Raw genomic sequence first — 14,214 nt, 5'->3', positions numbered from 1 at the left:
CTGTATTCCCAGGAAAGAATAATCTCACAGATAACGTCTTGTTACTCTGGATGTCATAATCTCTCCACACACACTTATACTAGGATGTCCAATTCATAGCTGTGAAAGTTGGACTACAAATGTGTCTCCTTCATCCTCCCTTCCCCATCTTCTCTCTTTCCACCCTCCTCATCCTACTCCTCATAACACTAACCCCTCTGTTCCCATCATCCCCCTCATCCACTTCCTCCTACCCTTCTCTTCCAACACCTTCTCTGCTACTTCCTTGGCTTTAATCAGCATAAATTTATTTATTCACATTTAATTTTGAGCATTTTCATATGTGAGTACTTTATTGTTCTCAATTGTGTTGTGGATCTACTTCATTCTACTATTGCTGATCTGATAATTCTGCACTCACTGCTGCTGTCTCTCTCCTTTATTACAGCTCAGTGTATAGTAATGATAGCCAGGCTGCAGTATGATCATGTAGTAGCCAGGAGAACATGGGCCTTAGTGGACTGTGCATAAACAGTCAGTGCTGTAGGGAGGACTCTGGGTATAATGGCAGCTCATGTCAGTAGCCTGAGAGTAAGTTGTGTCCTGAGCAGAAGTGGATCATGTATGCCCATGTAGAATACACAGAGCTGAGTCCTCCATTCGTTTCTATGTTCCAGGAGATATAATAATATTAAAAGTTCAGCTGGTGCTTCCAATATGGCCACTCACTGGCAGTCTGGAAGACCTTATGTGAAGGGCAAAATTTGAGACATTTATTATTAAATGTATAGATATTTCCTCTGGCTCCAGATCAAACCAGTTTTCTCATCACACCCTTGAATGTCAAGAGCCTGTGAAACTAACTGATCATAGAGAACTGAGCTCTTTGAGAAACTGCCTTACAGTCTCCTCCCATGGGAAGTCAAAGTGGGATCTACAACTCACCAGTATATATTCACTTATAGGAACATCCCACATGCAAATTCATAGCAGTGCTACCAGAAGCCAAGCACCTGCTCAAGTTCAGAGCCTTCTACCCCCTGGAGAACATTCTGTGGAGGCACTGAATTCCCCAAGAACATGACACACTTGTGGGTCTTCACTTTCCTGCTGATGGTTCCCAGCTGTGAGTTCCATAGGACTGAAGAGGACAACCTGGATCCCCTCTTTCTGAGCTTCTGACTCACTGCTCTTCTTTGTCCTCAGGTGTCCTGTCCCAGGTGCAGCTGAAGGAGTCAGGACCTGCTCTGCTGAAGCCTTCCCAGCCACTGTCCCTCACCTGTGCTGTCACTGGTTACTCCATTAGCAGTGGTTACTGGTGGAGCTGGATTCGTCAGCGCCCAGGGAAAGGGCTGGAGTGGATGGGTCACATTGATTATGATGGAGCTACCAACTACAACCCATCCCTCAAGAGCCGAATAACTATAACAGTAGACACAGCAAAGAACCAGTTTTCCCTGAGGCTGAGCTCTGTGACCACTGAGGACAGGGCTGTGTATTACTGTGCAAGAGACACAGTGATGGGACATCTGCGGGAGTCCAGACAAAAACCTTCCCTCAGAGCACAGTGGTGCCCTTAGTCTTTCAACCTAGGTCTCAGCCCAGAAACATAGGCAGTAAGGAAGAACCACCTACTTCCTGTGTCTGAGGAGTATTTTCCAGCAACATTTCAGCTGTTCCCTAGAGACCATACTTCCTTTGCTTTGTGGATCTGCTTTAACGTTGTGTCACACGACAGGAAAGACAGTAAAGGCTGTGTTTATTTGTATCCCAACCGTATCCCCCTCCCTCATCCCCTCAAAATCCTACCCTCTCTTCCACTTCTCCACCCATGCCCCTACCCCAGTCCACTGATAGGGCAGGTCCTCCTCCCCTTCCATCTGATCCAATCTATCAGGTCTAATCAGGAGTGGTCACATTGCCTTCCTCTGTGGCCTGGTAAAGCTGCACCCCCCTCAGTGGGAATTGATTGAAGAGCAGGTCACTGAGTTTATGTCAGAGACATTCCCTGTTTCCTTTACTAGGGAAAGCACTTGGACACTGAGCTGCCATCGCCTACATCTGCGCAGGAGTTCTAGCTTATCTCCATGTATAATCCTTGGTTGGAGTATCAGTCTCAGAAAAGATCCCTGTGCCCTTGTGGAGCTCCTGTGCCCTACAGGTTTTTCTATCTCCCTCTTTTCCTTAAGGTTTCCTACCCTCTGCCCAAAGTTACACTTTGAGTCTCAGTGTCTTCTGATATACCCCGGTGGGTAGAATCTTTCAGAGAAGTTCTGTGGAAGGCTCCAGTCCTGTTCATTGTCTTCTCGTACTTCTGATGTCTATCCTGTTCAGCTTTTTAAAAACATTTTAAATATTTTTATTTATTACACTTTATTCACTCTGTATCCCAGATGTAGCCTCCTCTCTCATTCCCATCCAATCCTCACTCCCATCCTCATCTCTTCTGATGCCCCTCTCCAAGTCCACTGATAGGGGAGGTCCTACTCCCATTCCCTCTGACACTAGGCTATCAAGTCTCATCAGGAGTGGCTTCATTGTCTTCCTCTGTGGACTGATAATGCTGTTCCCTCCTCAGTGAGAGGTGAACAAAGAGCCAGCCACTGAGTTCATGTCAGGGACAGTCCCTGTTCCCCTTACTAGGGACACTTGATGACTCAACTGCCATGGGCAACATCTGTGCAGAAGTTCTAGGTTATTTCCATGCATAGTCCTGGGTTAAAGTATCAGTCACAGAAAAGACCCCTGGACCCAGAATTTCAGGTTCAGTTGCTTGCCTTGTGGAGCTCCTGTCCCCTCCTGCCCTTTCTATACTCCCCTTCTTTCATAAGATTCCCTGCACTCTGCCCAAACTGTGGTTATGAGTCTCAGCCTCTGCTTTGATACCCTGCAGAGTAGATTCTTTCACAGTCTCTCTGTGTAGGCTCCTGTCCTGTTCCCTGTTTTCTCCCTCTTCCGATGTCCATCCTGTTTGTCTATCCTTTCTGAATGAAGATTGATCATCTTACCAAGGGTCCTCCTTCTTGATTAGCTTCTTTATGTGTACAGATCCTATATTATATGTCTAATGTCCACTTGTAAGTGAATATATACCATGTGTGTCTTTCTGCTTCTGAGATACCTCACTCAGGATGATGTTTTCTAGTTTCTACTATTTACATGCAAATTTCATGTCTTTCTTTTTTTTAATTGCTAAGTAGTATTCCATTGTATAAATATACTACTTTTTCTGTATCAAGTCCTCAATTGAGGGTCATCTTGTTGTTTCCAGCTGCTGGCTCATTGGCACAGGAGACAACTATCTGAACAGAACACCAACAGCACAGACTCTAAGATCAACAATCAATAAATGGGACGTCATGAAACTAAAAAGATTCTGTTAAGCAAAGGACAGTGTTGTCTGAACAAAACAACACCTACAGATTGTGAAAGTTCTTCCCCAATCATATGTATGACAGAGGACTAATATCCAGATATAAGGAACACAGGAAGTTAAACAGCAACAGCTCAAATTATTCAATTAAAAATGGAGTACAAACTAAACACAGAATTCTCAATATAGGAATAATATAGTATAATAACATAGTATACATCTGTGATAAATTAGTGTCTGACATGACTATGAGTTAAATAACTAGAAATTAACTTGCATTACCTAATACCCTAAACATTTTGTTACAGCAGATTAAAAGTATTGGACGTAACCTTGAATTTGTATCACTATACTAAAATTTAACAATGTATTAAAAATAGACTTATTTTTACATCAATATACAAAATCCTACACTAGAGTTAAAAATAAGCTTCTTTGAGAATAACGAATAAGGCATTAACCACCTCTTATTACAGAAATGACTCTGCTGAGGTCACCATTTTCAAATGCTATGGAAGGTTCTCTGAATGCTATGGTGCGGCTTCTCCCTCATGAGATTCTCCTGACAGGCTCAGGGGTAGTCTGATTAGGACAGTGTGTTTGAGATTAGGGGGACCACAAAGGTGTGGACCACCCCCAGTGACCCATACACCCTAGCAGACCACTGTTCTTTCGGATTCCTGAGGACTCTGCATAACAGGCCCAGATCTGAGCCATTTGCACTTTCACTTGATTCCGTTACTCCATTCTTCAACATTATGTTTCCCATTACGCTTTGTTCATCTAGAAAAACTTCTGATTTTTGTTTTAAACACAGGCTTGAGACACTTACCTTACACGCAGATCATGCCAAGGCTGTAACTCTGGGGGTATTTAGCGAAAATCGTTGGCAAATGTTCACCCAGCATTTCCCTGATTGCTTAGTGGTCTCATGTCAGGGACTCTTGAAACATGAAATAAGACAGAGTTAATCAAGGCATCAGAGTGCAAATCAAAATATTCTGCGGGTGAGGAACTCACCATGTTCTGTTACACCATCTGGTGCCATGTGGAGGAGACTGAGAGATGGGCCCCCTGCTGAGCAGTGAGCTCTAGGGCTCAGTGCCCAGGTCTCCATGAGCCAGGATGTCCCTCTTCCTGATTACTACCTGTCTGCACTGAATCTTGCTTCAGGAATGTCCTGCCCTGGGTGGCTCTCTATCTAGAGCCCACCACATTCTCCTAGCAAAGGAGAAAGCAATTTTTTTGTTTCCATCCATCATTTCATTATCAGTAGAAAACAGGCATTTTCATTTAACAAAGCTTTGTGTGAGGACAGATTTAGCTCACAAAATGTATGTTTACAATTCACGCTCACCACAAGAAAATCTACAGAAACAATTTAGCTGGGCCAATAGGACCTTACAGAAACTGAACTACCAACCAGAAATCATGCATGGGAATGCCCTAGGCCTCCTGCACATATGTAGCTTGGTCTTCATAGGACTCCTAACAATGAGAGCAGTGCATTCTTTGACTCTGTTTCCTGCCTTTGGGACCCTTTCCCCTAACTGGAATGCCTTGTCCAGCCTCATTAGGAGAAGATGTGACTTGTCTTACACAACTTGATATGTCAGGGTTGGTTGATATCCATGGAGGTCTCCCCTTCTCTCAGGAGAATGGGAAGAAGAGTGGATGAAGGGGAAGGGAAGGGGTGGGAGAAACAAGGAGGAGAATAGGGAGGAGAAGCTGTGATAGGAATGGAAAGTCAATAAATAATTAATAGAAATTTACATTCTTTTGTCTTTTTATACTTACTTATTTTTTTAAATATTAGTTACACTTTATTAACTTTGTATCCCAGCTGTATCCTGCTCCCTCATTCCCTCCCAATCCCATTCTCTTTCCCTCATCTTCTCCCTGCCCCTTTCCAAGTCCACAGATAGGGGAGGACCTCCTTCCCTTTCATCTGACCCTATCTTATCAGGTATCTTCAGGCCTGGATATAAAGTCCTTCTCTGTGGCCTATTAGGGCTGCTCCTCCCTCGGGGTTGGGGGTTGGTCAAAGAGTCAGCCATTGAGTTCATGTCAGAAATAGTCCTTGTTCCCCTTACTAGGGTACACACTTGGATACTGAGCTACCATTGGCTACAGCCAAGCAGAGGTTCTAGGTTATATCCATACATGGTCCTTGGTTGGAGATACAGTCACATAAAAGACCCCTGTGCTCAGATATATTTAGTCCTTGTGGAGCTCCTGTCCACTCCAGTTCATACTAACTCCCCCTTCTTTCACATGATTCCCTGAACTCTGCCGAAGGTTTGATTATGAATCTCAGCATCTGCTTTTATAAGCTGCTAGGTAGAGTCTTTCAGAGGCCCTCTATGGTGGGCTCCTGTGCTGTTACTTGTTTTATTCATGACCATGTGAACAATGAAAACTTCATTCAGCTGTACACATCTAGTGTAATTAACCCCTTGCTCCACGTGGAAAGAGCAGCTGACGCCATTCTCAATAGGAAAACACTGGACCTGTGTGGCTCTGCTCTATGTGACCTGTCCTGCAGACAGTTCTGCTTCAGTCACACCAGTGGGAAAGCCATGGTGCTTAACGGTCTGTGGGTCAAGAGGGTCCCTGAACAACAGGCAGCACCCTTACTCCTGGAGAGATGTGTGGTAGTGTTCTCATTTGTGGATATTTATATTAAATAGAGCTGCAGGATGAGAGCAAGTACCCTTTATAGAGAACACAGATATTACAAAATTGAGTACTGTCTGTGATGATAAGAGCTAAAATCCTCTCACATGGTGACATGTACAAATAACATGTCAAGGAGTTCATGTGTGTGCTGCAAGGGAAAGGTTACCAGAACAATGGCACAGAACACACTGGGATATCTCTTATTACAGTTTCAAGAAATCTGTCTGTGACTGGAATTGTGAACATATCCATCCGTCCTTGCACTCTTTTTTCCTGATGATCCCTCTCATTCTAAATCAGTGCAATTCCTATCCTCATGTCGTTCTTATGTGCAGTAGTCAGTGTCTGTGTAATCATGGTTGGGGCGGCCTTGTCATATCCAAAGGCAGCACCTCACATAACTCATCTCCATATTCTGGCTCTTACAACCTCTCCTCCTCCTCATCACCTATGAGGTTCCTTAATCCTGAAGTTCTGTCGACGTTGCATTTAGTACTTAGTACTGCTGAGTAACCTATTCTCAGTGCATTGGCTGGTGGGGCATCTCTCCATGCAGTGTCGCCCTCTAGAGAGAAGAAGCTGCTGTGACATAAACTGGGATAAGGCTGTGAATATAAAAGTCAATGCTTAGAAGGGAATTTAACAGATGTGCTTAACAGAATCTCAGCAGTACATGCTAAACTAGGGCTTATGGCCTGCAGCCATGAGCTTTGGGCTAGGTTAACAGGACCAAACATTCAAGATAACAGGTTGCTAGACACAAACTGATTTTGGGGTAACCAAATACATTAAAAAACTGAATTTGAGTCATGAGACAGGAGGGAATACTTACCTGGAAGTATTCTTTTATTGAAAATAAATTTTTAAATAAGTTTATTCATGTATTCATTTTACATTCTGATCACAGTCCCTCCCTCCTCTCCTCCCGGTCCCACCCTCACACTCTCTCCCTTGCCCCATTCTCCTCAGAAAAGAGGAACATTTATCTATGCCGCAGAATACTATGAACCTGGAGGTGCAGGGATTTGTTACAGTGTAAGCCAGACACTGCAACTTCAGAGTAAGCCCTGACAAGCCACCTGCAGGGGAGCTCAGGGCCAGCAGGGGGCGCAATGAGCTTGTGGCACTCTGCTGAATAAGGTGAAGTCTGACCTCAGCATAGCCAGACTGGGCTGTCAATCATGGTGGACTCCCTTTTCTCAGCGGGGTTCCTAGAGTCTCTCCTCATGCCCCGATCTGGATACCCCAGGTCTTGCCTCTACGAATGTGCGATATTTTTATTGAATTGTATTTTCACATACGTGTAATTCCTGTACATTAACGTATTACCACATTACTTTTCACAGAACTCATTTATCAACTCAGTGTATGTACATGTGTGTTGAGGTAGGTCCTGAGATCGTGTTTTAATCTCTGGTCCCGTATTTACTCCTTCCCAATCTCAGTACCACGTCCTACTGTCTCGAGCCTTACAGAACATGGACCTAGCCTTATACAACATCAGCTCTTTTTGTCAATCTGTTTCTTGGTGGCCGCTTGTGTCCCGCAGAGTGTCTGCATTTGGATAAGGGTGAATCACAACCAGCAGAGAAACCTGTGGTAGTTGGTAATCTCAGGAGTTTGATTTAGTAAAAAGGCTCTTTGTCTCAGAGCATTAATACTGCGCATTCCTCTGTTAGACATCCCTCCCTGTGAAAATGAGTGTCATGTGCTTCAAATAGGTGCAAGCACGTGAGAAACGCACTGTGTCAGTCATCAGTACCCTAGGGCAATTCTCTGTTATAAATTAGGCACGTAGTCTTCTATTTTAAAACATCACTCCAAATACCAGTGACTATAAACCACCATCCTGTCTCCTCCAACTGGAGAGCAGGGACTGAGCAGAAGGTGGGGGAATCTTCCACTTCAGACTCTGGAATGAATGGGATAATGTAGGTTACTGGGAATACATCTTCCGAGTGTCCATCAGAGCTTGGTTTCAGGCCTTGTCTGGCCCCTGCTGCAGACGTCGTTTTGAAGTGCCAGAAGCCTTTTACTACATGCGGGAGAGACTTCTACAGAGGGTCCTGAATGTTGGGGTAGTGCAACAGGAAGTCCCAGAGGCAGAGATGCTGCTGAATTTTTCTGTAAAATCTCATTATTCCTTCCCTCCTGTCCAGTAAAGACAAATAATTGTTTTTCCTCTGGTAGCTGGAACCACATATGAGAGAGAGAACATGAGACCTTTGTCTTCCTAGACCTGGGTGGGTTCCCTCAGCATAGTTTTTCCAGCTCCATCCACTTAGCTGTACGTTCTGTAATTCACAATTTTCCACTGAGTGAAATTCCATTGTCTACACGTCCCACATTTTCAGTACCTGTTTGTCTGTTGTTGGACATCTAGGTTGATTCCATTTTACCAGCTGTTGTGAATGAAGCAGAAATAAACATAGAAGTGCAAGTGTCTGTGTAATTAGACGTAGAATCACTTAGTATGTGCTTGGAAGTGAAACACCTGGGATTTATTCTGCTTCTCGTTTCCTGAAGTCTTCTCCAAACTGATTTACCACGTCACTACACTAGTTTACACACCCACCAACAGAGAATAAAGACTGCACTTTCTCCTTATCCACACCCACCTTTGTTATTTCCTGGATGTTTATTGTTGTTTATTTCCTGGATTGTGGTTCTTTTAAGTGGAGTGAAATCTAAGGTTAAAGCCATTTTAATCTGCATTTTCTTCATAGCTAAATTTGGTTGCAGAGCATGGAGAATCTGACCTTGACCATAACAGGAAATTCTTCATGTTTGCTAGGTTTGCTAGTGCAAGAACTGTTAGTCAACCTGCAGGGAGAGCAAAGTCTTCACTGAACTTACACACACACACACACACACACACACACACACACACACAGAGCTTACAGTCTATAATCTCAGCCACCTAGGCCAGACATACCCACTAGCGCCTGACTGTTATTTAATGACCAACTACTTTCTAATTGCATCTGTGGCCTGGTCCACAGGAGAGTCTTCATCCCAGGTAAACATGTTCATGGCTGGGTTAGTCAAAGGACCTTGGTAGACTCTAATTGTATTGCTAATGGTCATGTTGTCAAACTGCCTTATAAATATTTATGTTTATACAGTAGATTAGTGCTATTCTCAGCTGTGATCAGAGGCTTCTGTGTGCAGTGGATCATAACTGATGCAGACATCATGACTGGTCAAGCACTGAGAATGATTGACCGAATAGTCAGACACATAGGATTTAATGATATCAACTTCTCCCTCACAAAAATCAAGAACCATCACAAAACAAGGAAAGAAAGAATGCAAGATATAGGGAATGGACTTGAATGTCTTAAGATGCTGTCTCCAGGGAGCGAACTGTTCCTCCTGCACAAGGCCCATGGAAATCAAACCAGTGAAAACTATATCAGGAGAGCCTGTGAAATGGCTGAGCCAGGTAAGATGTCTCCTGGAAAGCCTGACAATATCAGTTTAATTTCTGAGAGCCACATGTTGGAAGAAAATAACTGAGCTACAAAGGTTGTCCTCCAAGGCTTACCCACAGGCATTGGCACATGTGTCCTCTGTCTGCACCACTGAAGAAAGTGTATTTTTAAAAGAAAGACTGTGACATGGACGTGGGAGGAATTCCCCAGGGTCCATGGCAATACGAGGTGCTTTCGGGACTGAATGACTGCTGAGGAAGTTAGGGTAATTACTGTTTGTGGTGTGGCCACTTGGAGTTTGCCTGTGAGCTAGTGGAAGACCTCCACCCATATGCATATAGATAGCAATAACTAGACTCAGTGAATGGTTCAAAAGAGATCAAAATGTTGAGAGGCTTGTTCTTTTGGTAGATCCAGAGGGGAGCCAGAGGAAGGTAGTTAGGGTAAAGATGATTATAATATGTTGAAGTCATGAATGAAAGTTAAAAAGAATAAGCAAAAATGTTATCTAATAATAAAACTAACATTTTATGTATGATTACTGTTTTATATAAGAGTTCATTATGCACTGTGCACATTTCCCCATTATTAGCTAATACTGTTTTCTTGACCTGCCACTTCCTCTTTCCATTTCTTCCCAGTTGACAGTTTCATTTCATATTTGCAAAGATAATAATTTCTAATTATTCAGTATCTAAGGCCTACTAATGAGACTCATACAGTATCTCTCTTTCTGAGAAAGTCTTACTTCACTCAATAAAGTTATCACCAATTGTGTCTGATTTCCTCACATTGATGAGAATTCCTTATTTCATGCAAATGAAAAAATTTTGGGATAGTGTTCATATATCATGTTTTCTTTCCTCAGTCATTTATTGGCAGACATGGAGTTTATGTCTATAGTTTTTGTAGGAAATGCTGTATAGATATCCATTTATGTACAAATGTTTCTTAGGCATTTCACTTGTGGTCCTTTGGGTAATTTTGTTATGCCCCTGACTAAAAAAGCAAACATTAATTTTGTGTATATGAAAGAAGATTGTAAATTCTCACAACTTAGGAGTTTTTAAAATTTCCAGTAACCCTTATGCTCATCACTACCACCACCTGTAAATCACTTTTGCAGCAAAAAGTAATGTGCTGGAATTTTATTTTCAGATTAAGAGATTGTGACTTGATGTTGTAGAGGATTAGGACTTGGACCTCAGCATCCTGCCAAATGATACAGGTGTTCAGTATCTCCTTCTTCTCCAGCTGCGCTAGGTCCTTATCAAAGAAGTACAGTGCTCATGAATATGCAAATAAGGTGAGCATACGTTTGTAATATACAGGGATGACCCCATCCTATAACAAAGTGCTCTCAGTTGTCTTCCCCACAGTCAGTGAACACTCTGGCCCTCACCATGGGATGGAGCTGGGTCCTCTTCCTATTGGCAGCAGCAACAGGTAAGGGTCTCCCCAGTTCCTACCATGAAGAACAGACAGGGACTGAGATGACACTGTCACCCACTCTGCCTTTCTCTCCACAGGTGTCCACTCCCAGGTCCAGCTGCAGCAGTCTGGGGCTGAGGTGGGGAGACCTGGGTCCTCAGTGAAGCTGTCCTGCAAGGCTTCTGGATACACCTTCACTGATCATGCTGTGCACTGGGTGAAGCAGAGTCCTGGGCAGGGGCTGGAGTGGATTGGATGGATTTATCCTGGAAGTGGTAATACTGGCTATAACCAGAAGTTCCGGGGCAAGGCCACACTGACTGCAGACACATCCTCCAGCACAGCCCACATGGAGCTCCGCAGCCTGACAGCTGAGGACTCTGCGGTCTATTACTGTGCGAGAGATGCACACAGTGCTGCACCCACATCCTGAGTGTGTCAGAAACCTGGGGGAGCAGCTGCTGCCCTGAGACTGAGAGGACAGAAAGATTGTCTCGAAGACTTGCTGAGAAATAATCAGAATTTTCCTTTTTCTGTAACTTCTGGGTCTTATAGCATTTTTTTTCTCAACTTTTCTAAAGGATGTGAGAATGAAGTAATGCTGATTCAGGAGCTCCCAATTTGTTGACAGTTTTATCAGTCTCCTCCTCCATTGATGTGCTTCTTTAATAAAACAAAACACTACGACCTAAATATCTTTTAAATCTAAGCAACTAGAACTATTGTTGGGTAGCTATGAATAAAATAAACTACAATATGAATTAATCCAGTAATAATATGAATTCAGCTAGTAAAAACAAATCAACAATACTTTGGCAAACAAAAGCCTCTAAAGCCTCTATCATATTCCAGTTTGATTTACCTGAAACAATCAATGGCAGTTTGTTGACAGTGGCCTCCATAGATCCACTCTTCCACAGAGCCACTTTACCTTTTCTCTACAATCTAATTCTGTTTCTTTAGTTATTGATACATCTGATGATGAGTTGCTTTAGGTAGTAGTAATTAAATCTCTTATTGTTTTAGGGTTGGATATGGAGCTGCCTGGAATGCCATGGATTCCATAGGCTATGGTTCTGGTGCTTGGACAACAAGCTGGATTCCTGTGTGGCAGCACTGGGGCCAGAGCAGTGGGATTCCAAGATGAGGTCTGAGATGGCTTAGAGGATAAGAGCAGAGGGTGCTCTTCCAAAGGTCCTGAGTTCAATTCCCAGCAACCACATAGATGCTCACAACCACCAATAATGAGATCTTCCAGCATGCAGGTGTACATGCAGGTAGAACATTGTTTACATAATAAATAAATTAATTTTATATAAGAAGTCTGATCCTATGGTCAGCAGCCCTGGGTGCTCATTCTCTTGTTTCCGGAAATTGGGTTGTGTTTCTCAATAATTATAGATGAATGTAAACTGAACCATTGAAAATGAATTTTACATTTTTCAGGTATCTTAGAGGTAGGATTTTGTTGGGGTTTGGTCTGGTGTTATGCTTTCAGTTGTTAATTACTGACTCCCAAGATCTGTTTACAGCCCAGGCTAGCATATTCTCACATACACCAAATGATGTTGGATTAACTTTGCCCATCAATATTCTCTGACTGTATAAAAAAAAAAGTTGCTGGCAGGCTTTTAAAGCATATTACTAGTATACCACATGATCCTACAAGACAAGCTGTTCTAGAAAGAGCTGAATGAATTTTGAGATGCTTATTAAACACCAACAACAAAAAAAGGAGGATAAAGACACCCAGGGTCAGACTAAATAATACTTTGTTAACTCTAAATTTTCTTAATGTTGGTGAAAAAGGAAAAACAGCAGCTCACAGACACTGGGTAGTAGAAAAAACTGGAGAATTAAGTCAACCACATACTCTAAGGACATGTTGACAGCAGAATGGAAACCTGCAAAAGTTTTGACATGTTGACTTTTTATGCTTATGTATCTACGGGGAATGAAAAAATATGTTTACCAACGAAACTTACAAAATTTACACTTGACCAGGGAAGACCTCCTTCTAGCTGAGACATGAATGTCATTGCATGGCAAATTAATCTTATTGGCTACCTGGTCTCCATGATGCAGAATTGTAACCATAATATTACCTTTAAGAGTTTGTTTATTTTCATAGCAAAAGACCAGATAATAATAAAGACAATGTGAGTAGCACAGATGATTTAGACTCATAGACTACCTCAGTTACTGTTTCCTCAAAATCTGCATACAGTTGAAAGTCAAAAGAACTAGCTCAAATAATCGATCCCAGGGAGACTAGACAAAACAAACAAACAAACAAAAAACAAAACAAAACAAAACAAAAAAAAACACCTCAGAGACTGGACAGGAAAAGATGCAGCTAGATTTTCTAGTCCTTGGCCAATATCCTAAATTTTAAGGGTACCTAAAAGTCTGATTTCTACCCACACATAGCAAGAGCACGGCATTCCCATTCCCAAGATGCAGGGTTGATGTTTTTGGTCATTTGGTGGGGTATGAATTGAACATGATAAGGGAAAATAAAAACAAGTTAAAGTATGGAATCAGAGGAACTCCCCTCTATCATTCTTTTTCACTTATTTATATTTCCTCAAAAGGAAGAGAAAAGGAAATTGTCAAAAAGATGGGTGTATGGTTACAGGATGAAAGGTAGACTATTGAATTTCCTAGTGTCAAATATTGTGTATTGGAATGGATTATTGGATATTAATATAAATTTAAGATTGTTTTTTCAACTATTGCTTAATGTGTTATACATATGAAACTATTTGAAAATGTGGTGTAAAATTTTATTTTTATGAAAGCTAACTATTGCAAACTGTTCAGGATTGGAAGTACAAATTATTACTTAGTCCCCTATAAATAATCATACTTGTAGTCTTGTTAGATACTAGTTTATTTAATTAGATAAATATATTTTATTTAGTTCCTTGTATATGTTTTCAAGGTTAAGTAGATGGTACATAGCTAGAAACAAGAAACATTCTTCTAGATAGAGAGATAGAAATTCTTCAAACACTTCAGAGATCTACAGAATATTTAATTGCACTTATGTATACTTTAATAATAAAAGGATTCTCTGACAGAGAGAAACATCTGCTCCTGGCAGCACCTCTAAACTACTTCAACAAAGATGATGGGCATCATAGGAAAACATGTGGTGAGACAGCCACTGGAGAAAAACCTGTCCTTCAACTGCTGATAGCAGGTTGTCTGTCTGAGCAAACTGTGAGCAAGCAGAATAGTGGAAAACTGACTGTTCGAGTTGTCAGTCCTGCAAACTTCAGTGCCACAAATATGCCTTTCAGATATTCTGGGCCA

General features: G+C 42.0%; 2 gene segments (V, D, J or C); both read left to right on the top strand.

Annotated features, from left to right (window-relative positions):
- The first annotated feature begins 1,019 nt into the window (after window positions 1-1,019).
- On the top strand, window positions 1,020-1,559 carry LOC110544747 (immunoglobulin heavy variable 4-38-2-like). The segment is given in 2 exon segments: window positions 1,020-1,105; window positions 1,186-1,559. Coding segments are annotated over 2 exon segments (420 nt in total).
- A 9,271-nt stretch (window positions 1,560-10,830) lies between these two features.
- Window positions 10,831-11,329, top strand: LOC132655358 (Ig heavy chain V region 108A-like). The segment is given in 2 exon segments: window positions 10,831-10,911; window positions 10,995-11,329. Coding segments are annotated over 2 exon segments (378 nt in total).
- Window positions 11,330-14,214: the final 2,885 nt, after the last annotated feature.

This window comes from Meriones unguiculatus, chromosome 7, assembly GCF_030254825.1.
Source record: "Meriones unguiculatus strain TT.TT164.6M chromosome 7, Bangor_MerUng_6.1, whole genome shotgun sequence".
Classification (NCBI taxonomy): Eukaryota; Metazoa; Chordata; class Mammalia; order Rodentia; family Muridae; genus Meriones; species Meriones unguiculatus.
Note: the sequence above shows the minus strand (reverse complement) of the source record. Positions and strands in the feature narration are given on the sequence as shown.